The sequence below is a fragment of the Triplophysa rosa genome, linkage group LG4 (genome assembly GCF_024868665.1).
Source record: "Triplophysa rosa linkage group LG4, Trosa_1v2, whole genome shotgun sequence".
In the NCBI taxonomy this organism is placed as follows: domain Eukaryota; kingdom Metazoa; phylum Chordata; class Actinopteri; order Cypriniformes; family Nemacheilidae; genus Triplophysa; species Triplophysa rosa.
The window spans coordinates 9,895,899-9,918,090 of record NC_079893.1 but is presented as its reverse complement, the minus strand read 5'-3'; the positions used below and the strand labels follow the sequence as shown (position 1 = coordinate 9,918,090).

At 37.2% G+C, this 22,192-nt stretch overlaps 1 protein-coding gene across 8 annotated transcripts in view; it reads right to left on the bottom strand.

Moving 5' to 3' along the window:
• The window catches only part of limch1a (LIM and calponin homology domains 1a), a 40,805-nt gene extending 22,034 nt beyond the window's left edge, over nt 1–18,771 (bottom strand). For 3 of the 8 annotated variants that reach the window (XM_057330786.1, XM_057330787.1, XM_057330788.1), the window contains exons 1-12: nt 18,226–18,771; nt 6,695–6,765; nt 6,305–6,374; nt 5,458–5,564; nt 5,072–5,102; nt 4,874–4,984; nt 4,594–4,792; nt 2,840–3,074; nt 2,521–2,700; nt 1,520–1,858; nt 534–815; nt 47–301 (exon numbers count right to left, since the gene is read on the bottom strand). In XM_057330786.1, coding sequence (XP_057186769.1) covers nt 47–301; nt 534–815; nt 1,520–1,858; nt 2,521–2,700; nt 2,840–3,074; nt 4,594–4,792; nt 4,874–4,984; nt 5,072–5,102; nt 5,458–5,564; nt 6,305–6,374; nt 6,695–6,765; nt 18,226–18,333 — 1,988 coding nt within the window. In that variant the 5' untranslated portion in view covers nt 18,334–18,771. The remainder of the gene's footprint in view (nt 1–46; nt 302–533; nt 816–1,519; nt 1,859–2,520; nt 2,701–2,839; nt 3,075–4,593; nt 4,793–4,873; nt 4,985–5,071; nt 5,103–5,457; nt 5,565–6,304; nt 6,375–6,694; nt 6,766–18,225) is intronic. The other 5 variants (XM_057330791.1, XM_057330793.1, XM_057330789.1 and 2 more) reach the window with 4 other exon arrangements.
• Between the last annotated feature and the right edge of the window lie 3,421 nt (nt 18,772–22,192).

Genomic DNA, 22,192 nt, shown 5'->3' with positions numbered 1-22,192 from the left:
TGATAAGTCAGTTCATGTTAGGTCAGGGGTCAGAGGTAATGGTCACCTGCTCTCTGTATTCATCTTGAGTCTCTGCCACTTCTCCAGGTCTGACTGAGTGATGGTCGTTTGAGCCAATGACTGGCGAGGATCTCTCTGTGGGGCGGGCCCACTCTGGCTCCGCCTTCTGGCCAGGTCATCTTTTGTTGCATTGGGCACCACAACCCTCCCCCCTGCCTCTCTGTCTGCCCCCACTTTATTCTCCTCCTCACATTCACTCGCTTTCTCAGGGGTCAGGAAGGGGTTGTTGGAGTCAGCTTCACTGCAGATCAGTATGGAGGATAAAAAGCTGATCGATCAAGTCATCAAAACTAAACCACAATACATAGAAGTGACACAGCAGCATGCCTAACTAGATAAGGTTGCTATGTAAACATGACCCCAAAAAGTTGCTATGGTTACCACTATATTAACTCTCCTGAATTAGGAGTCACTCCTGTACTTCATACACGCACAGAATCACTTTTTTGGAGTTTGAGTGTGTTTTGAAAGACCTGTTCTCTGTATTTATCTTGAGCCTCTGCCATGTCTTCAGGTCTGACTGAGTGATGGAAGACCGGACCAATGACTGATGAGGATCTATGGGAGGGCGTGGCCCTCCTCCAGACCGCCTCTTTGCTAGATCATCTTTCTCAGGGTTTGGGATGACTGTCCTCTGTTCTACCTCTCTCTCATCATCCTCATCTCTTTCTTTCGCTTTCTTTTGTTCAGGATTCAGAAAAGGATTGTCCTTACGAGTTATGATTGACACCTCAGGGGAGGTGGAGTCAGCCTGACTGTGGTAGAAATGTAACGTCAAATGAAATATTATAAATGGAATATTCACTCGAAAACTCCACATGAAACACACAGAACAGCAACAACGTCCACATCCAGAATAAACACAGACAGAACAGATCAGGAAAAAGAAAGAGAAATTTATATTGTTATCATAATATTAATATACCGCATTAAAGGGATATACTGTAAGCGAGAAGTCTATATTATGATTTTGAAATTTTAAGGATTTTTTATGTTTAAAAGACAAACATTAAAAGAGTCAAATAAGATATTTATCCAATTTGGTTATGGATTCTATTTGTGGTTTATTGCAAAACCCTAATGCAAGTATGTAATGTATGTTAAGGGGACAGTTTACTCAAAAACAAAAATTCGTTCATCACTTTTTCACCCTCATGTCATTCCAAACCTATAAGACTTACTGTTTCCTGCAGAACACAAAAGAAGATATTATGAAGACAGTTGGTAACCAAACGACTTTGTCCCCCATTGACTTCCATTGTAAGGACATAAAACCACAGATACATTTCTCAAAATGTCCTCTTTTGTATTTTACTACAGAAAGAGTCAAATAGAAATTTTAAATGACAGATGGTGAATAACTAATGACAAAAGTTTTATTTTTGCATGAACTACCCTCTTTGTAAAATCAGCATAACTTCTCAGACCATCATGAGACCTCCATCCCTTTCTCTCACACCTCTTTTTTTCCTGTTCCATCTTCTCCATCCTCTCCAAAACCGTGTGCTGGGACGCCAGTCGGATCCCCTCCCATTTCTCTCTGTCCTTCAAGCTACAAGAGCTCGGAAGGAAGTAATGCGTCACACCGGGTTTGAACTGATTCATGCGCGCCCTGCGAGAAGCGAGGTCGTCCTTTTGGACATCTGGAACTTTTCTGTCTCCCTCTTCGCCATCATCTTCCTCATTTGAGTCCCACTCATGTGGAACGGCAGTCCGCAGGAAGTCATTGTCACGTCGAAGAATGATGTCAGGAGAAGGTGATTTAGCTTTATTGGCCTCCACAGCAACCACGTTCGGACTGAGGGGACATTTAAATACGGCTTGGTTCCATAGCGGGAGGTCAATAACGCCTTTATTCCAAGCCAGACTAGCATAACTAAGTTAAAACAATCCACTTAGTCCAATAAAGCACACAAACACTTTATTAACCAAGCACAAACAGAATCAAATGAGTCAAATGCACATCCAATTGATTCACTAACTGAATAATCGTTACACAACCAATATAACCCTGAAATATGACTACACAGACTTACAACAAAACACCAAACAGCCTGTCCATCATTTCACTCCATGCTAAAGCTTCACAATTATTAAGCATTTGATATTAAGTTCCGTTTGTTTTGGATAGCCTTTAAAAACAGTATCACGTGTTTTTAATGTACATTGTATTAATCAATATCAATAAATCAACAAATACGATTTTTGTTACAATCATCCAGTCCAAATCCATGCTACAACATAGATGAGACATTTCTCTCCATCACAAAACCGAAAATATCCTCAAGTACACATAAAGTACCCAATGGAGCAATCTTAGCTTAGATCATTTGCACAACGGTTCAAGATTCAACCACACAAGCTTTGTGGTCACCAGACCTGATTTTTACCCAATAGGCCTCACACACAAGCGGTTAGCAGTTTTAGTCGCTGTGCATGCATGCCAAAACAATCGCTGACCTGCAGTATCGCGCACAAGCGGGCAATACTTTAATCCCCGCCTTCTCCAACTTTCTCATTTTCTTGAGCTCCGCCTCATCAAGCTCCACCCCTTTCTCACCTGCCCAGGTGACAGTTTTCTGGAACGCAGGGCTTTGGGACACGACAGCCCCCTCTTTTGATACGTCTACACTCTCTTCTCTGTGGAAGAGGGTGGGATAATGTTTTCAAGGGCAAGGTGAACAACACGGGATGATTCAAACTCACACACAAACAGATTTCAGAGAAAAGAAGAGTTTTCCAGCTACTACCAGAGAAATCAACCCACAGCCGTGATTACCTGAGAGGTCTATCGCCTCCTACAGGTGATGTTGACATACTCCTTCTGTCTTCCTCTCTCTCGCTCCTCCTCTTCCTCAGAGGGGCAGGAAGGTAGTTGGTCTGGTTGCTTTTGTTCGGCAAGTACTGGTTGAAGGGAAGAGCGGCGCGGGGCTCTTTGTAAGACACGCGGCGGGCAGACATGTCGTCTTTGCGAACGTCCGGCAGCTTTCTTTGACTGCCGTCACCTTCAGAGTCTGTAACAAGATATTTAGAAAAATACACTTTTTGAGTTTTTTTTTTTCTTAAAGTTTTTACTGATATTTGGTCTCGCAATAATTGAGCAACTGTTAGTATTTTGTATACTTATATCAATTTTAACATATTACAATTAAATAATAATTAGGGCTGTCAAACGATTAATCGTGATTAATCGCATCCAGAATAAAAGTTTGTGTTTACATAATATATGCTGGTGTTCTGTGCATATTAATTGTGTATTTATAAACACATACACATAAATGCATATATTTAAGAAAAATATAAAATATAACTATAAATAAACTTTTATTTACAATTTCAATTATTGGTAAATATAAATTAATACATTTAAAATGTATAGACAAGTATGTGTATGTTTTGTCTTTATAAATACAAAATTAATATGCACAGTACACAGATACAGTATATATTATGTAAACACAAACCTTTATTCTGGATGTGATTAATCGCGATTAATCGTTTGACAGTCCTAATAATAATATATTATATAGTATATTTAATATATCATTTTATATAAAGAATTAGTACTGCGGTCAGTTGTCTTAAAATGTTAATTACATGAATTGATAATTAATTAATACATTTCAATAATAATAATAATTGCTGTTAATTGCTTATTAATGCAATTGTAATCTAAGAAATAGTTATTAATTTATTTATTATTATTTAATTTATATTATTATTATTATTAGTAGTAGTAGTAGTAGTACTATTAGTAGTATTATTTAGATATATTAATAAATGCATTGGTGGTTCTATTTTTAGTGTCTTGCACCATGATCCTCTTTTTTATGCTTTAATAATAAATTAAAACACCAATAACATCCTTTAAAATATGGTGTTTTAATTTCAGCATGTCCCTTCAAATCAGAATAAAATGTATTTATATACATTTTATGTAACAAATATATAATAATATTTGACATAATATATTTAATATAATGTTTTATATTAAAAATTATTAGGGCGGTCAGTTGTTTTTAAAAATGTTAATTACACAAGTTAATAATTCATTAATACGTTACATTAGTACATTACAATAATAACAATAACAGTAACAATACTACTAATAATAATAATAATATAATTGTTGTTGTTGTTTTTGTTATTATTATTATTATTAATGCAATTGTAATGTATTAATTAATTACATTAATTAATTCATAATCATTAGTAGAATAAGTAGTTGTAGTAGTAGTAGTAGTAGTACACTAATAAAATGCATTTGGTGGTTCTTTTTTTAGTATCTTGCACCATGATCCTCTTACACACTGACAGACAAGTGTGTGTGAACGTCTGTCAGGCATGACAGCTGCAATCTAACACCCCCACTTCATGTACAGTATGTGGGAATGTTTGATTTTTCTCATTGAGTCCAGATTTCATGAGTGTGTCTAAGTGTGTTAACATCCAGCTGCTGTCAGCTGAAGGGCTGCTGACAGGACAAACCCGTGGGTAGTGATGTCATCAATGAACAAGCTGAGAAAGTCGTACCACTATTGCAGCAAATAACAGTGTCTGGGGACGGTGTGTTCTGCGATCGTGAGCCAAATGAGTCGAGACTGTCAAACGAATCATCACGGCCGTGCCTCGGAGGAGACAGCGAATCCGAGCGTTCCGATTCCCAGCTGTCGATGTAACCGCTGTCCCTTATGCTGCGCTTAGGGGAGTCCAACTCTTCACTTACACACTCCTACACAAACATAAAAAAATAATGGATTACACAAAATTTAATTTAACAGGCTGTTGAAGATATCTTTCAGGCTAGATTTACCTTTCGCATCATGGAAAGGAGTCCCTCAAACTCTTTCAAGTTAAGTGTGGGGCCGTTATACGTAGCACAGCTGTTAGCAGCTTTACCGAGCCAATATATAGTTATGAGCACCTAGTTGGTCAAATAACAGACATACACAGAGTTTGAGTAAAAATACACTTTTTAGAAAAAATAGAGCAAGTAGATCAGCGTACTTACATTCTTCAGTTTCCTACTGCAGTCAGAGCCCCTACAGGTGGAGAACAGAGAGAAAGAAAACAACAAATGTCATTCTAGAATTTTTTTTATCGATCTCTTGGCCATTAAGCTTTGGCTAAACTTATGCTTTAATAATAAATGTTTAATAAGTTTTAATAAACGTATACTTTAATAATTTATTAAAACAACAATAACATCTTTTAAAATATGGTCTTTTAATTTTAGCTTGTCACTTTAAATCAGAATCAAAAATTTAGCTCAGATCATTCCAGCTAATATACACTCTTTAAAGTCACAGACAAGACCTTTTTTGCATCATGCCTGTTTTCTCTGCCTTATTGTATACTGTAGGTCACACACACACAAACAAACACATAGTTTCATACGTTAGGTTTGCTCTTATCGACGTATCTTGAAGGTCTCCAGGATCAAACAGCTGTGATCCCTTCAGTCCCAACTCTTCACATCCTCTCAGAAACATGGTCAGATTATCCTGATGAAAGACAAAACACACATATTACACACCTGCTGTGTACTGCGTGCAGATTTTACAGACAACACCTCACAGCGTGTGTGAGATTAACCGTATGTTATCAACCGAGAACGAAGAAAAGAATCTAAAACTAAAAAAAAGCTACAAATCTCAAACACAGATTGTCAGATTCTGAAGTAAAGTCTGGTTAATGAGAAAATGTTGTGTCATACTATTTGGTTTGCCACAAAGTGTAAAACGTACCTAAATATAACTTCATTAGACTTTTATTATGGAATACCAAGATATACTGTATGTTTACATATCGTGAAGTCTTTTAGTATATAAATAAGATAATCATTAAGTACTTAGTGACCTGGACCATGAAATTAATCTTTGATACAACTACTGTACCAAGTTACCGCTATACTATTTTCATGTAGGGGACACACAGAACCAATCATGCCTCAAATAAATCCATCAACACCAACACTGTATCTAAACTGCTGTATCTAATACACATAACATTGTAAATATAAAACTGAAAGGTATTCTTCTCATTGTGACCAGGACTTATTCTATATTTTATATATATATTTTAATAGGGCACACATAAAATCGCACAACTCACACACAAGCTGTTCTTTGACAGTCCTGGATTTGTTCTGAGACAGCAGGGCTCGGACTAGCCTGACACAAACAGGCACGCACCACAGACAAAAGACCGACACAAACAAATAAACAAACATGATCACACTCACTAGTCCTGCAATGGGTGTTGGAAGTCTGTTAATCTTTTTCACAAGGCCTGGTTTGACTGAACTTAGCAACCTGATGAGTCATAAAACAGAGAGAGAGAGAGAGAGAGAGAGAGAGAGAGAGAGATGACATTAGAAATCCATGTCATGAACAAACTGACTCATAATATTTTGGGACCCAATATTGTCTGGCATAAAACCAAAGCATTTGGAAACATACAGTATGAACCAAAAGCAGACGTAAACCAGATATTATGTTTATATAATATTTATAGGCTCTTCTGTGACCCAGGGGATAAGATGGTTCAGGAGACTGATCATATTTATTCATTTATAAATACATATACTGTATATGAATATAAATAAAAAGATTTGTGAATGAGTGTAACTCACTCGCAGAGCAGAATGCCATTTTCCAATCCACTTCTGAAATCCTTTTCACCAAATCCTCTTCCTGTTACCGCCTGTAAAAAAGCACAACAGCTAAACCATCAGCAGCTGAAAAGAACTAAAAAAAGTTCATTTATTAATGGAGGATTTCAATAAAAGCACTTTTATTAATGTGACCGGTGTAAAAGTGTTAACAGTGTTATCATTTATCTGTTTTATATACAAATTATGATCTATGTTAATACAAACAAACAGATGGTTTACAACCGGTTTACAACAATCAATTCTCTGTGGGTGGACTTGGTTTTTATATGTTAGTGGGGACCTAAACCTGAATGCACACCAACTCATGGGGACCCGTGTCACTGTGGGGACCAAAATTGAGGTTCCCACGGGCACAAAAGCTTATAAATTGTACAGAACGATAATTTTTGAAAATCTAAAAATGCAAAAAGTTTTCTACGATCTTTAGGTTTAGGAGTAGGGTTAGGGGATAAAATATACAGTTTGTATTCATTACGCCTATGGACTGTCCCCACGGAGGAAATAAAACATGCATGTGTGTGTGTGTGTAGACATGTTTTTATATCCCGGTGGGGACCTAAACCTGAATGCACCCGTGTCACTGGGGGGCCCAATATTGAGGTCCCAATATGCACAAAAGATTATATATTGTACAGAACGATAATTTTTGAAAATCTAAAAATGCTAAATGTTTTCTACGATCTTTAGGTTTAGGGGTTGGGTTAGGGGTAGGGGATAAAATATACAGTTTGTACAGTATACAACTCATTACGCCTATGGACTGTCCCCACGGAGATAATAAAACATACATGTGTGTGTGTGTGTTCATGTTTTTATATCCCGGTGGGGACCTAAACCCGAATGCACACCAACACATGGGGACTCGTGTCACCGTGGGGAACAAAATTGAGGTCCTCATGGGCACAAAAGCTTATAAATTGTACAGAACAATATTTTTTAAAAATCTAAAAATGCAAAAAGTTTTCTATGATCTTTAGGTTTAGGGGTTGGGTTAGGGGATCAAATATACAGTTCGTACAGTATAAAAAACATTACGCCTGTGGACTGTCCCCACGGAGATAGTCTGAAAAACAGGATTATTACTGAAACAGCACACAAATGCAATGCAATGGTGCTAACATACCAATAGATATTACACCAGAAACTGAGAGGCTTCGTGTGTGTGTCTGTGTTAAGTGTGTTAAGTAATAAGAATGAGTGTTGATGCAATCTATACTAACCTATATAGGTAATGTGTAATACTACCTTACACATTAAACACATACAGTCTACATAATCAACACATTGAGAAAATATGATAGCACACACACAAAACACATATGACTACCTTGAATGTTCTGTGGTCATTTAAGAGAAGAGATTTTGTGTGTGATTGTGAGAGAGAGAGCTGAGATTGGTAAAGGATGCAAAACATCTTGGAATAAAGACAAAACTGACACACACACGCACACACACACACACACACACACACACACACACGCACACACACACACACACGTGTGTATGTCTGTCACCTCAGTTTATATCCTCCGTTTTTTCGCCTATTGATTCTATATGTATGTACTGTATAGACTCCTTACATATAAGATTATGACCTGATATAAAACATGGGATAAGTATAGGATTATGATTTTCATTCATGTTTAAAAGGGGTCACATCATGAGAAATATCAGTTTAAAAAGTTCACTTTACACAAATGTACTTGTAAATCACAACAATAAAGCTTTTTGTTTGTAATACAGGCTACAAGGGCCAAGTTTTCCTTATACTGATTTGAAGAAACTTCCTGAATGGCGTCTCTGTGGGGGGGTTGTGGGTGTATTTTTGCAGCTGTTGCTTACTGTGCTAACACAGCAACTTCGCCATCATTGAAAAACGAGACAGTGTATTGTCTGACACACAGGCAAAATTGCTCTCTCATTCACCAATCCTTATACGTATATAGCGTATAGTAATGGACACATGCTGCATACAGGGAAAGATAAGCTTCAATATTTAGTCCATTCCCCCACCCCTTTTCTTTTTAAGCTCTTTTATAGGTCATTAAGTCACAAAAAGCCATTAGGCAACCCAACATGCATCTTTCACCTCCAATACACTATACTATAGTGGATCAGGGTCAGAAATGAACAGGACATGGGCACCAAAAGTGACCAAAAATGTCAATGTCAAGGCAAATAAACAAACAATGTCACCATGTCTCTACAAATAAAAAAGCTAAATGCCTAAATGTAAATATGGTTCGAAAACACCCTTCATATGTACCCTAGTACAGTAGTTCTCAAACTGGGGGCCCCTAGGTGGATCCAGGGGGGCCACAGATTTTGTGGCATTTTATGAAATATAGAAATTATTAATAGATTTTATGCAATCAAACATCAGAAAAATAAGACCACCAGATAAAAGAATTGTTGTTTCAGCATTGTATAACTGAATATGTTTTTGTTTAAATAAAAATGTTAAATTTAAGATTATAAGTCTTTATTTGGGGGGGCCGCAAAGCGATGCACTCTACACAAAGGGGGCCTTACAACGAAAAAGTTTGAGAACCACTGCCCTAGTATGTCTGTCATCAAAAAATAAAAATCTCTCATCAAAAAAATATATATAAAAAATATATATTACATTTGTTAAAAATTCTGTCATCATTAACACACCCTCAAGTCATTTAAAGCCTGTAAACTCTTTCTTCTGTGGAACACAAAAGAAGATATTTTAAGAAATGTCTCTGTTGTTCTGTGTCCTGTTGTTCTGTGTCCATATAATGGGAGTCAAAGGCACCAGTGTTGTCTGGATAACAACATTCTTCAAGATATCTTCTTTTGTGTTCTGCTGAAAAAAGAAAGTTATACAAGTTTGGAATGGCATTACTGTGAATAAATGATGAAAGAATTCTTTTTTTTCCACTGGAATGCCAAAATGGGGTCATGGACAGACACACATACTGGCCTAATTCATTCCAAAGATTCAGCTACATACAGTAACAGAGAGAGGCAGACAGCGAGAGAGAGGTGATTGATGGAGACATTTTTAGGAGCCAGAAAAAAGCTTCTAGCAGACGTGCTGTTACGTTACCTTGACGCCAGGCTCTCTTGCAAAACATAGACACATGTACACCTGCTGGTGACAGTCTAGTCAACATACCCACAGAAACAAGCTCCCTTACAGTGCCGTTGTGCAAGAGACTTAACTCCATTCATTCAAGACGGACAAAATTGCTAGTCACCCAAAAAGAGCCCTTTGTTCTTGCGTGAAACAGACTGGGCCTTCCTTTATTTTGATTATTTAATGTTTTGATGTGAGCTTTAACAATGGAAACATTTACATTACATTTACATTTAGTCATTTAGCAGACGCTTTTATCCAAAGCGACTTACAGATGAGGGAAACTGGTCTCATATAGCCTACCACAGTATACAAAGCTAAGTTTTTTTTTTTTTTTGAAAGTAGAAAAACATGGTAAAGATGTCATAATGGAGGTCATCCACTAAAACCTCTTCTTCTTTTGTCACATATGAATGACATGCGATGTCACATTTACAAGTGGGAAGCTCTTAAAGGGATAGTCCAGCCAAAAATTACCTAAATACTCAAGTTGTTCCAACACTGTTTAAAATTCTTTGTTCTGTTTGTGCTTACAAACATTTTTCCAAATATATTTCTTTGTGTTCAGCAGAACAACAAAATTCACACAGATTTGGAACAACTTGAGGGTGAGTAAGTGATGACAGAATTTTCCTTTTTGGGTGAACTATCCCTTGAATTCCAGATGCTTGTGATACTGGAAGGGGCGTGTCCACATTTTCATAATTTATGTGATTAAATATGATCAATTTGTTATATACAATAGTTTATATTCCACAAATATAAAGATCAACCCTCATAATTTCCATCATGCAAATTAATTATTCTTGCTAGATACCACGCATAAATCATTTAGCATTTATAAACAAAGAGAACAAAAGGAGATTTTACAGTTGATGAATATTTAAATACTGAATGTTTGTTTTGTTTTTGTAGTTTAGAATTTGTTTCCATCTTGAATACATGACATGCATGTTATAATATATTTGCTGTGGATTATTTAGCATGTATAAAGGAGATGTTGGTTCTGGGGCTAAAAGGAAATTTCACAGCTAATTAATATTTGAATATGGAATTTTTTTTTGGCAGTTCAGAACTTGAATGCATGACATGCGTGTTATAATGATTCTGATAACTCAGATACAGGAGTTTCCCAGGGGTGCTTGAAGGCAGCAATACACACATTGCAACAACATTTTGGGCGGCAAAATGATGTGAATCCTGACAAAATTAAGGATAGAAGTAGCACACAAATGTTAAGAAGTGTAACAGATTGAACTGCAGTAGGATGTGATTCAATGACCAATTTAAAAATGATTCATCGGCTTTAGTGAAGAAAAGATTTACATTTAAAGGGATAGTTCATCCAAAAATAATAATTCTGTCATTATGTATTCACCCTTGTTTCATTCAAATCCTGTATTATGACTCTTCTTCTCTGGAACACAAAAGAAAATGTTTTAGCAGTTTTGTGTCCATACAACGGAAGTCAATAGGGAGAACCATTGTCTGGCACTCTTCAAAATATCTTCTTTTGTGTTCTGTAGATAAAAGAAAGTCATACAGGTTTGCAATGATATGAGTGAGAAAATGATGAAATGAGTTTAATTTTTGCATAAACTGTCCCTCTAATAAATACAGAATGATTATTTCATTTTTTAGTCATTTACTAACAATCAGATACGTGGCTTTGTGTTTGCTGGAAACAAAGTTTGGCGATCCAAGCAGAAAAGGTTTGTCAGATCATCAGTTTGAGCTTACTGGTTACTGTCAGTCCCAAGAGAGTCCAAAAGCCATGATATCAAGTTTGGATGTTGTCAGAGAGTCACCGAAACACTCACGGTAGGACACAAACATGCATAGGCCTACTGATTCTCTAATTCTGCAACGACTATGTAAATGTCACTAAAATTTGTGACCCAGTCTATGAAAACCAGGTTACAGTCTCATAATCTAATTATGAGATAATGATCATCAAAGTTTAATTTCAGTCATTAATTTCACTTTGATTTTAAACATGACATTACTCGGACAATATTTTCAAAGAATGTTCTTCACATTATGTAGGACGATTTTATATAGAAAACAGCAAATAAAAAAGGACTTTAGACTTTAGTTTTCACAGGCAGGGTCACGTTTGAAGACTGTTGAGACAAGTTACATATAAATGCAAATGCAACACATCAGGTTTCATTGTGACATTTTCCAGTGTGACCACACAAATAAGATTCTGCCCCGCAGCATCTTTATAAAGCACTGAGAGACAGGAATAGTAGAAGAGAGCAGCACTATTCCTGCTTATAATCACCTAAGCAACAGCCTCAGCAGCAGAAAGCAGAGGCACTCTTACTGAGGAGGAGGCAGGGGACAGAATCTCACAGGACTCGCTGTCTTAAAATACATTTGAAAATAGGCCACCTGACTAGGGCTGTTTCAAATAGACAAGTACAGCTCATCCATACACACACAGACAAAATATAGATTACAAGAAAAAATACTCTCTTTTTTTACAATTACTTTATAATTCCTTTTTGCGTATTGGAATCTAACTGTGTGTAGTTCACATGCACTCACAGGGGTTCACAGAGATCTACTACGTTAAGTGATAGTTCACCCAAAAATAAACATTCTGTCACATTCAAAACCTGTTTATTCTTTGTAACACAAAAGAAGATATTCTGAGAAATGTCTCAGTGGTTTTGTGTCCATACAATGGAAATCAATGAGGGCCGACTTTTTTTTGGCTACGAACGCTATTCAAAATATCTTCATACAGGTTTGGAATGACATGAGACTGAGTAAATAATGTAAAAATGTTCATTTTTGTGTGATCCATCCCTTTAACTGAAGAAAAGCTCAGGCCTTTGTAGCAATTTCACTGCATGATATATTCATTTTATTTTATTTTATTTCTTTTCAAAAGAATAGCACATTTATGACATTATTAATAGCACATTTATAACATATATTTGAATAATATACGTTTTTATTGCATATTTTATATTTTGTACCTAATACAAGTAAAACAGGTTAAGAAAATGTGAATGCGCTGTAAAAGGGGTCTAAAGAAAACAAAGCACATGCTCCTGTGTTCCTGCTATTTTATGTTCAAATAAACAACCTGTGCAGAACATTTAATCATTGTCTCGGAACCTGAACTTGCGTGTCAAGTAAAAATAGGCTGGGTTCCAGACATCTCTGTTTGGCATTTAGCAAGAATGCATCCTCCATTTTTGCCCGCTCATTAGAATTGAAGGCAAAGATGCAGTACTGGGCCACCTAGACAAGTGCCCGTTCTGTTCTCTCACATTGACCCCAGACCATCAGACCACCCTTAGTGTTCAACCATTGTAGAGTGAATAACCTGTGACATACAACCTTACAGCGAACCGGAAATGTTTAAATTTAGTCATGGTTGCCAATGTCATGACATGCATTTTTACAAGGATGTACGACACACACACAAAAGCATTATAAAGAACTGAACAGCTGAAGTCGCTCTATATTTAGATGGACAGAAATGTGGGTGACTCGATCATTTTAAAATAAGCAGGCAAATGTCATGCATACTGTATGTTGGACAGGGGCACAGCTGCGGACCCTGTGAGTGCACAGAAACTGAAGAACCAACTGGTAGATTGAGCACCCATTGGCAACGTCGTGAAAAAAGTCCAATTAATGCAATGATAATTAAACCAAGATGTTTTTCTCTCTTTATGTTAAATAAGCGTGCATATATCATCCAATCGTTGTTTGTCTGCGCATTCACCTGTTAACTGGTTGCTTGGATACCATGTGATAATTCTACCTGAAGGGTTGCTGACGTACTTGAAAACAAAGGCACATTAAACACAAACACACACCTACACCTTTAGAAAGTCCACTTTGATTAATTGCTTTATGTTAACGTTATTGAAACATTGCCAAGAAACAGATACAAGATGTATAATTGAAATGTCCCTCCCACATCCTTCCACCGCACAAAAACAAACATCCACACGCTGTCCTGTACTGCAGCATTGAATTATGGGAGTTATAATAAATGCTCTATGGCTTTCTCAAGAGCTTATTTCTTGACTTGGAGAACCTTTTCCAAGGTGTTGCATAACACTGCGTTTAAATGATTGCAAAATACATCAGGATTGTGGGTGCTCCCGGGGGCGGGTGGTGAAGTTGGAACGCATTTTAGGACTGGAACGTCTTTGCATATATAAATCAAATTGAACCATATGGAGTCCTTTACATAAATGGAGTTGAGACTCTATACACTATAATTCGCATTGCCAAATTACTCAATTATGTCTAAGAAACTATTGTTCTTCTAAGTGAACAATGGTGTTGTATAAGAAAAGAATCCAGCAACATTCCAATGACACTGTTTAGCTAGCTGTTTATCCCACAAACATCTCGAAAACTGGTTCCCATTACAAAAATAAAACAACCATCGTTCAGCATCTCAAGGCACAAGACAGAAAAGATCAGCTGCAAATAGAGACAAACGGCATTCTGCAGATGCTAAACAGCTCCATGCCTTTGGGTCATTTAGTGGATGTCAGCGACTCACAAAAACAGTTGGAATGGAGGTCTGTTCGCTCATTTCGTGTCTAGTGATGTCACTCATGAATACTTGAAATCCACCAGACCATTAACTAAAGCCACTGTGGATTCATATTTGATCTGTGATTTCAATATTGGCTTATGAAATCTTATGGAATCCCGTGGCAATTAAGAATTGCATCATAAAAACTGCATCACAGACGATATTGAGCTGCGTTCGCATTACCCCATTTGCACTGTTGCTGTGGTGAACTGATCGATAAAACAATGCAGACTGTGTGTGCAAATACACGCCGCTATCATTTTTAGTGAATTCCCCCTCTGACTGTAATAATGACAGCCTGGTACTGTATGCATCCCAAATGTCTCCTACTGTATAAGCCGTATTGTTTAATCCGTGTCTCTGTGACTGCACAGCTGTGACAGCTGGCTTTATGAGGTCATATGAGGGAGCCATCTGTACTTAAATGTACTCTTTCACTCACACACGCACGTTGGACCTCATACTCATCATTCATCTGTCAGATGCTCGAAAGCACTTCATCTGGAGCACAAATTGAAGTGCATGGGTTGGGCCTGTATGGTTTCCATGGTGACTTTATGACTGACTTTGAAATATAACAGTGGTGTGAAATGGTGGGATGGAAAGAAACAGACAGAGGAAGAGGGAACTGCTCCGAAACCGGATAGGCTGAGGGAGAGGAACTGTGGGGCTCCTGAAACATGATAGGCCTTGGCGGAGAAGAACTTAATGTAATGTGATGGGGTTGTTGCTGTCCGTCTCCAGCCACCGACAGGTGCGATGGGAGTGTTGCTCTGAGTATTTCCGTACAATGGCACATCCAGCACAAACCTATGAGGTTTATGAGAGATAGCAGCCGCTCCAAGCAAAAACTGAGGCATGTACAGTAGAAATCCCAAACCAACTTCAAGCAAGCAGACAAAAATTGACAGACCGATATATCAGCCAAGCAAAAAACCCAGTTTGGCAGGAAAATGAAAGTGTTAGCTCATATAATTTTCAAAATGTACAAATAACCTTGTTACTGAGTAGTAAACATATATCTGTTATACATATTTTGTGCTTCTTGGGTAAATATTGTTTTAAAAGATGCACACAAACATGTTTTTGCATATCATCAGTGTCCTTTCCGAAACCTTGTATCTCCATATTATGTGATTTATATTTTTTCTAGGGTTCTCAAACGATTAATCATGATTAATCGCATTCAAAATAACAGTTTGTGTTTACATAATATATGTCTGTGTACTGTGCATATTAATTTTGTATTTATAAAAACATGGGCCTACACATACAGTACATGCATATATTTAAGAAAAATATAAAAAACAATAAACGTTTATATATCGTTTAAATGATTGGTAAATATTAATATATACATGTAAATATTTCCTAAATATGAATACATTTGTGTACATGTATGTGATTATAAATACAAAATTAATATGCACAGTACACAGACATATATTATGTAAAGACAAACTTTTATTCTGGATACGATTAATCATGATTAATTGTTTGAATTGTTTCTCATAGATCATTATTATTCGTCACCCTTTATGTTTATATAATCCTGTGTTTTTACAATTTCCTGAAAAACAACTAATCTGGAGATACAAGGTTTCAGAAAGACAGTGACGATATATTTAATTTGTCGCCATTAAATTGTATCACAGTATGCGGGCCACTTTTTAAATACATGTCAAGATTGATAAAGGTACTTTTTTCTATTTTCTAGGGATGTGTCATTTAAGAATTCAATGTCTATCTTTGTATAGAAGCATAAACAGTATTTAGCCAGCCTCATGCTTTGATCTTAAATGCTCTTCCTCTTTCACTGAGGATACAAGGCATATTTAGCCAGAGACGCAAGAAGCATGTCTCTCTCTAATTCGGTTAAAACTATTTGCGAGCAGTAGGGTGCAAGGCTATTTCAGCCTGTCTATTTATACTGATCTTCTTAAAACGAGTGTGACCGTGTTACTGACCCTCAGAGAGAGACACAGATAGATAGAAGATGGACAAACAAACAGATGGACGTATCATTGATTACACAGAGAGTGAGAGGAATAGAAAACATTTATTTGCTGTATTTTTGAGAGACTATGGCATGGGGATAACATACAAACTACTCTTGGTGGGAATTTCTCTCTCTCTCTCTCTCTCTCTCTCTCACCCACACATGCTGTTTGTTTGACTGTGATGTTATTTTATAAACTTTCACTGCTTTTATATCAGGCTAATGATATTGTATTCCTTAACCTGACCCCTAAAACTTAGATTTAAAGAAAAATGATTTGGCATATTTTTTTATATACAGTAATTAGGAGTGGAGCAGTGAAATTTCCTCACAAGTTGTATGTTAGTGAGGACATTTGGCCCTCACAAATGTACCTAAAACACTATACAAATCCATTATAACCCATGTGGCTTCTTATTTTAACTAATAACTACATATAATCGCTGTCCTTCCAAACCTCGGCTATCCAAATTCGCTGTTTCTCAGGAAATGGAAAAAACACTTTACTTTTAAATGTATAAATACAGTGTTGTCTAACTTGACAAGCACTTTTAATGCTTTTTTTAGTTAGATATTTGCAAAACCCAGTGACAAACATAAAGAGTGATTAATAATAATGATTTATGACCAAATAAAAACAAAATATGGAGATACAAGGTTTCAGGGACACATTTTTTCTCATTTCCCCAGTCTGCGAAAATCCAGCTGAAGTCATTTTTTGTGCTTTCTATATAAAATAATTCTGTAAAAATATAACCTTATTATACTGGCTGAGTAAGACTGTGTGAAAGACTGAAATCATAGTGAAATGAATAGCAGTTATAATAATGCCATAATTACATTTTAAAGCTTTTACAGATGTTCACAGACTGGGTCACATATTATAGTGAAATAATGATGGTCCCTTAGAGATTTCCATACTGATAAAAATACTCAGTATGGATTATATGGATATTATACTGATAAAAACTTTATATACAAACAAACTTTTGATCATGCTTTTTCTAAAAAAAAGGGAATCAGTAATGCACACACAGCTCAACCAAAAATGTAGATCAGTGATGTGAAGATGCCCCCAATTCAATTTCTCTTCTGAAATAGGTCACAGTATTATTACCAGGCCCTGGCTACATATAAAACCTTTAATATCTCTAGGGATGATTGAGTTCTACATAAATGATACACTTGACAGTGAACGGGGTCGATAAAAGAGACACCGTCCGCGTCAAAAGATCCTGCTTAAACAGACTGTTTGAAGAGGCCCGTGCGCTGCTATGACAACCGGGACAGCTCAGGAAAGGGGGAGTTGCCGTTGGAGAACAAGTGGGCGTTTCTCGAGCTTCCACAACACCTGGAATGTGTAATGTGGACCGCAATGTGTATTACCGCTCTGCTGCACCATGTCTTCAAAATGTGACAGATTGGCTGCTTCGTCGCTGTCTAAACCCTGACATCATATCTGCTCTGCTTTGACGAAATAGACTGCGATTACGGTGATGGCTGTCATGTGAGTGAAATATTTGGTGAGCCATAAAAGCCGCTCTAGTCCGATTACAAACCCAGAATCCCGCGCACATGATCCCTGCGCTGTTCAATCACCCGCTGCTGTAACCAAACACGTTACACACACGCAAGAAGGTGGCGGTGCAATATTTATAAGATGTTCTGGCCGAATATCAATACATCAAAACAGAGCGTAACCTCTATAGAATTAACTTTGAGTTGAGGCAAAGATGTCATGAAACACAACATCACAATGATGCGCAATTTTTACTTCTCCGTCAGGCTATATGTGACAGACTTACCTCGATCCAATTCTGGGCTTCTTGAAACGCTTTTTCTGGGGTATTTTCCACAGATTCGGCTTGATCCGAATGGGCATTCGAAGCCGAATCGTCTCCAGGACTGGCCATTTCCAGAGAAGCTTCTCAGCAAGGCCACAAGACGAGGCTAGATCAAATATCCAGGTCCAGAAAAAGGAATCGACCTGTGTTTACTTCAGCCGTCTTCCAGCCAGCTCGTTAATGAAGAAAGATGGCAAGTTTAATGTGTTGAGCTCGAGCGTTCACTGAATACGCACGCTGCACAACACACTGCAGTTATCCAGCGCTCAGCAGCACTGCAGATGAACAGCGCTTTCCACGCGCGATGCAATATGAGTCCGACCTCCGCTGCTAAATATATAAACTAAAAAAACACCAGAGGTCTCAGTTCAGCCAATGCGAATAGAGCAGCAGGACGGGCGCGTGAGCCTCGCTGTCCTCGAGAACTGGAGACGGGCGCGCGTTAGAGCGCGGGGGAAAGGAATTTACCGAGAACAATGGGGCAGTTCCGTTACCGATCCAGTTACGGCCAGACTTCTCTCTCCCTCTCTCTAAATCGAGTCTGGGTTTAAATGTAGCTGTACAATGTACAAATTAGGTAAAAGAAAGTAAGAATAGATTTTCGCATTTACTGAATAAAAAGCAAGTGTTTGCAAGTGAACGAGCATTTGGGGTAAATTATAGTAAGAAAAGTTGTTCATTCCAAACTGTGGGGTGTTTTCTTTGAAAATGAGAAATGAGGTAAAACTTATAAATATATTCCATAATATCTTTGCATAATGCATTTTCTGTATTTGGAGACATTCTGTAGGCCTAAATGGATTAGATGGGGGGTTCTTTTGCATTAAACTGTTGGTCAATTAGTAGACCAAAGACCGTTACAAATCACATCATATAGCCTAGTGATACTACATTCTTAAAAAATAAAGGTGCTTAAAAGGTTATGTACGGCAATGCCATAGAAGAACCATTCAGTCAAAGGTTCTTTAAAGAACCATCTCTTTCTTACTTTTATAATCTGATGAACCTTTTATCGCCACAAAGAACCTTTTGTGAAACAGAAAGGTTCTTCAGATGTTCAAGGTTCTTTGTGGAACAAAAAGGTTCTTCTATGGCACCGAAGAACCTTTTGAAGCACCTTTTTTTAAAGAGTATACCACAGTGTCTAAGTAAATAGTCTAAACTGCTGTTTAAAAGTCTAGGGTCACTTATGCTACTTATTATTTTTGATTAACTCAAAGAATGTGTTGGGGACACTACGAGAAGGATTTTTAATCCCATGTTAGGTGTTACATTTTAGCAATTTGTTTTGACAGTTCACCCAATAATGAAAATTCTATCTTCGTTTACTTACCCTCAAGTTGTTCCAAATCTGTATACATTTCTTTCTTCTGATGAACACAGAAAAATACTTGGCCACCATTGACTACCATAGTAGGAAGAAATTATTTATACATTTCTTTGTTATGTTAAACACAAAAGGAGATATTTTGAAGAATGTAGGAACAGTTCTGAGGCACTTTCTATGTAATTTAGTATAATAATCAATGGTGACCGAGAACTGTTTGGTTATAAGCATTCTTCCAAATGTCTTTCTCTGTGTCCATCAGAACAACTACATTTATACAGATTTGGAACAACTCAAGGGTGAGTAAATTATGACAGAATTTGTATTTTTGGGTGAACTGTCCCTTTAAGGCATCAAGTCATCCTAAAATGCTTTGTCTACATAGGCAATGTCTACAAAAAGTGCTTTGTGTTTGTAGTTTAAGTTAAGTGGTAACTGAAGATGTGCGTCTAAACAGAGATTTAACAGAAAGTGAGATTATAAAAAGTGATTTATACCTACTTTCGCTCCACTGGGTGTCAGCACACACACAGCCTTGTTTCCCTTAGTCCTAGCGCCCCCTACAGGGTAGAAAATATAGGCCAGCCTTCTCTCTGCCAAAAACATTTAACCTGACGAAGTCAAAACGTCAAACATCTTTGTATGCAGCCGACCAACAAACGGACTATTTTTCTTCCCATTCCAAGCATTTTGGGCTTGTGGCCTTTTTTTGTTGAGTTTCATTCTACATCAAAATGTAGCCTACATCACATTGTTGGCTATGGTTGTGGCTAAACTTCAGTTTACATAAAAAACACAACTTTGGGGAGCGTTTTCTAGGCACAGACGACATTCCTGGCTACAATAAATAAATAAATTTATTGCTCATTAATTTTTTTTTTTTTAACGTAGTATTTAGTGCCTAATACTGCCTACAATGTTCTTTTTTGTCTTGACAGAAGATTACACAATGCAGTTATAAGCTGTGTCTCGTTTTGGAAGGCTGCGTCCTCCGGAGGTCTCATTTGAAGTGTGCTAAGTCATCGAGACTGTCACATTTCATAAAAGCAGGTAGGACACTCCGTATGCACCCTTCTAATGCGACCTTCTTTAACGAGAATTCGGAGGACACGTGATGTGTATCCTTCGTTGCTAGAGATAACCCACAATTCTTTGCGTCGGCCGACGTCTGTTATTTGAATAAATGGCAGCAGCTGCACATTCAATCAAATATGTGGCGTTTAAATGATAAACAGTTTACAATTTGTGTCACGTTTTTTAATCTTAACAGGCATATGTAGTTAATAGGTTTACACGTGTTTAGTGATTTAGTGATAAAACGTTTTAAAACAGCAAGGCAAAAAACGGTACATTTGTTTAACTCTTTTGGCATTGTTTAGGGTAGAAAGTAACCAACTTTTTACCTCTTAAAATCATGTAGAAATCATTTTAATTAATTTGATAGGTGTGCGAGTGCAACGTGTTGTCATAGCAATGTGGTACTTCCCGTTTCCTTTTCTGCCAGTATGTACTACGAAGGACGTCTCGTTTAATTCGAAGTTGAGAATCCTCCATATACCGCATCCTAGAGGATGATACCTCTGGAGGAGAGAAGGACGCAGCCTTACGAAAGGAGACACGGCTATCGGACGCACGCGCACCTGACCCCCAGTTAACTTCCGGTTTGTGTTTGGCTAGTGTCTAATAGAGCTTGTCAATCGACGTCACGGCGTGTTGCATGCTGGGGTGGCGCCGCCATCTACGGAGGTTCTTACTAGAGTTATTTTTGTTTTACTACGGCAATCACCTTGCTTTTGCGTACAGTGGTGTGAAGAGAATTAGAAGCGGTGGAAAATATGAATAAATCAATTCAAACGGAACATCATTGAACTGAACTCACTAGCAGAAAAGATCCGCTACCACCTACAAATATGGCCGCGACACCCAGCATTTAACATGGCGTGACGTCAGCGCCACATTATAAGATAACTATTTATATTTTATTAAATGTATGCTAACAATAATAATAATACTGCTTGTTGAATTTTGTTGTATGTTTGTTTTACTAAATAAACAATTTGTTGAATGGGTCCTGTAGTTCGGTCGCATTTAAACAAACCGTATGGTACATTGACATCTAGCGGTTGAGCTTGGTATTGCAGCCTAAATTCAAAATATTGGAGAGACAAGTTTAGCCAAGTAACGGCTTTCTTTTGCTTGTTATCAGAAATAATCTGCAGGCACTCGTTTGTGAATGTGTACCAGAAGTTCAGTTGGGGGTCACAAAAGTGCGCATGCGTAGTAACGTTTATGTTGTGAATATGAAACCGTCTATAGATACTATAGCGTTTTATACATTTTGTATATTTACTACAATAAATATAAGTGTGTAATGCAATTTATCCATGTAGATAAACATTTTTTAAACAATTTTTGCTATGCTGGTCAATTATCTTCACATCCTAATAGGAATCACTAAGTAGTCTATATATATTTGCACATTTATATTTCTCCTGTGGAAAGCCCAGGACCATACAAAGTCTGTCCAATCCACCCACCTTACACTGCAGGACTTGAATATGAGGACAAGAGATAAGAATTAAGAAAAATGTAAGTTGTGGA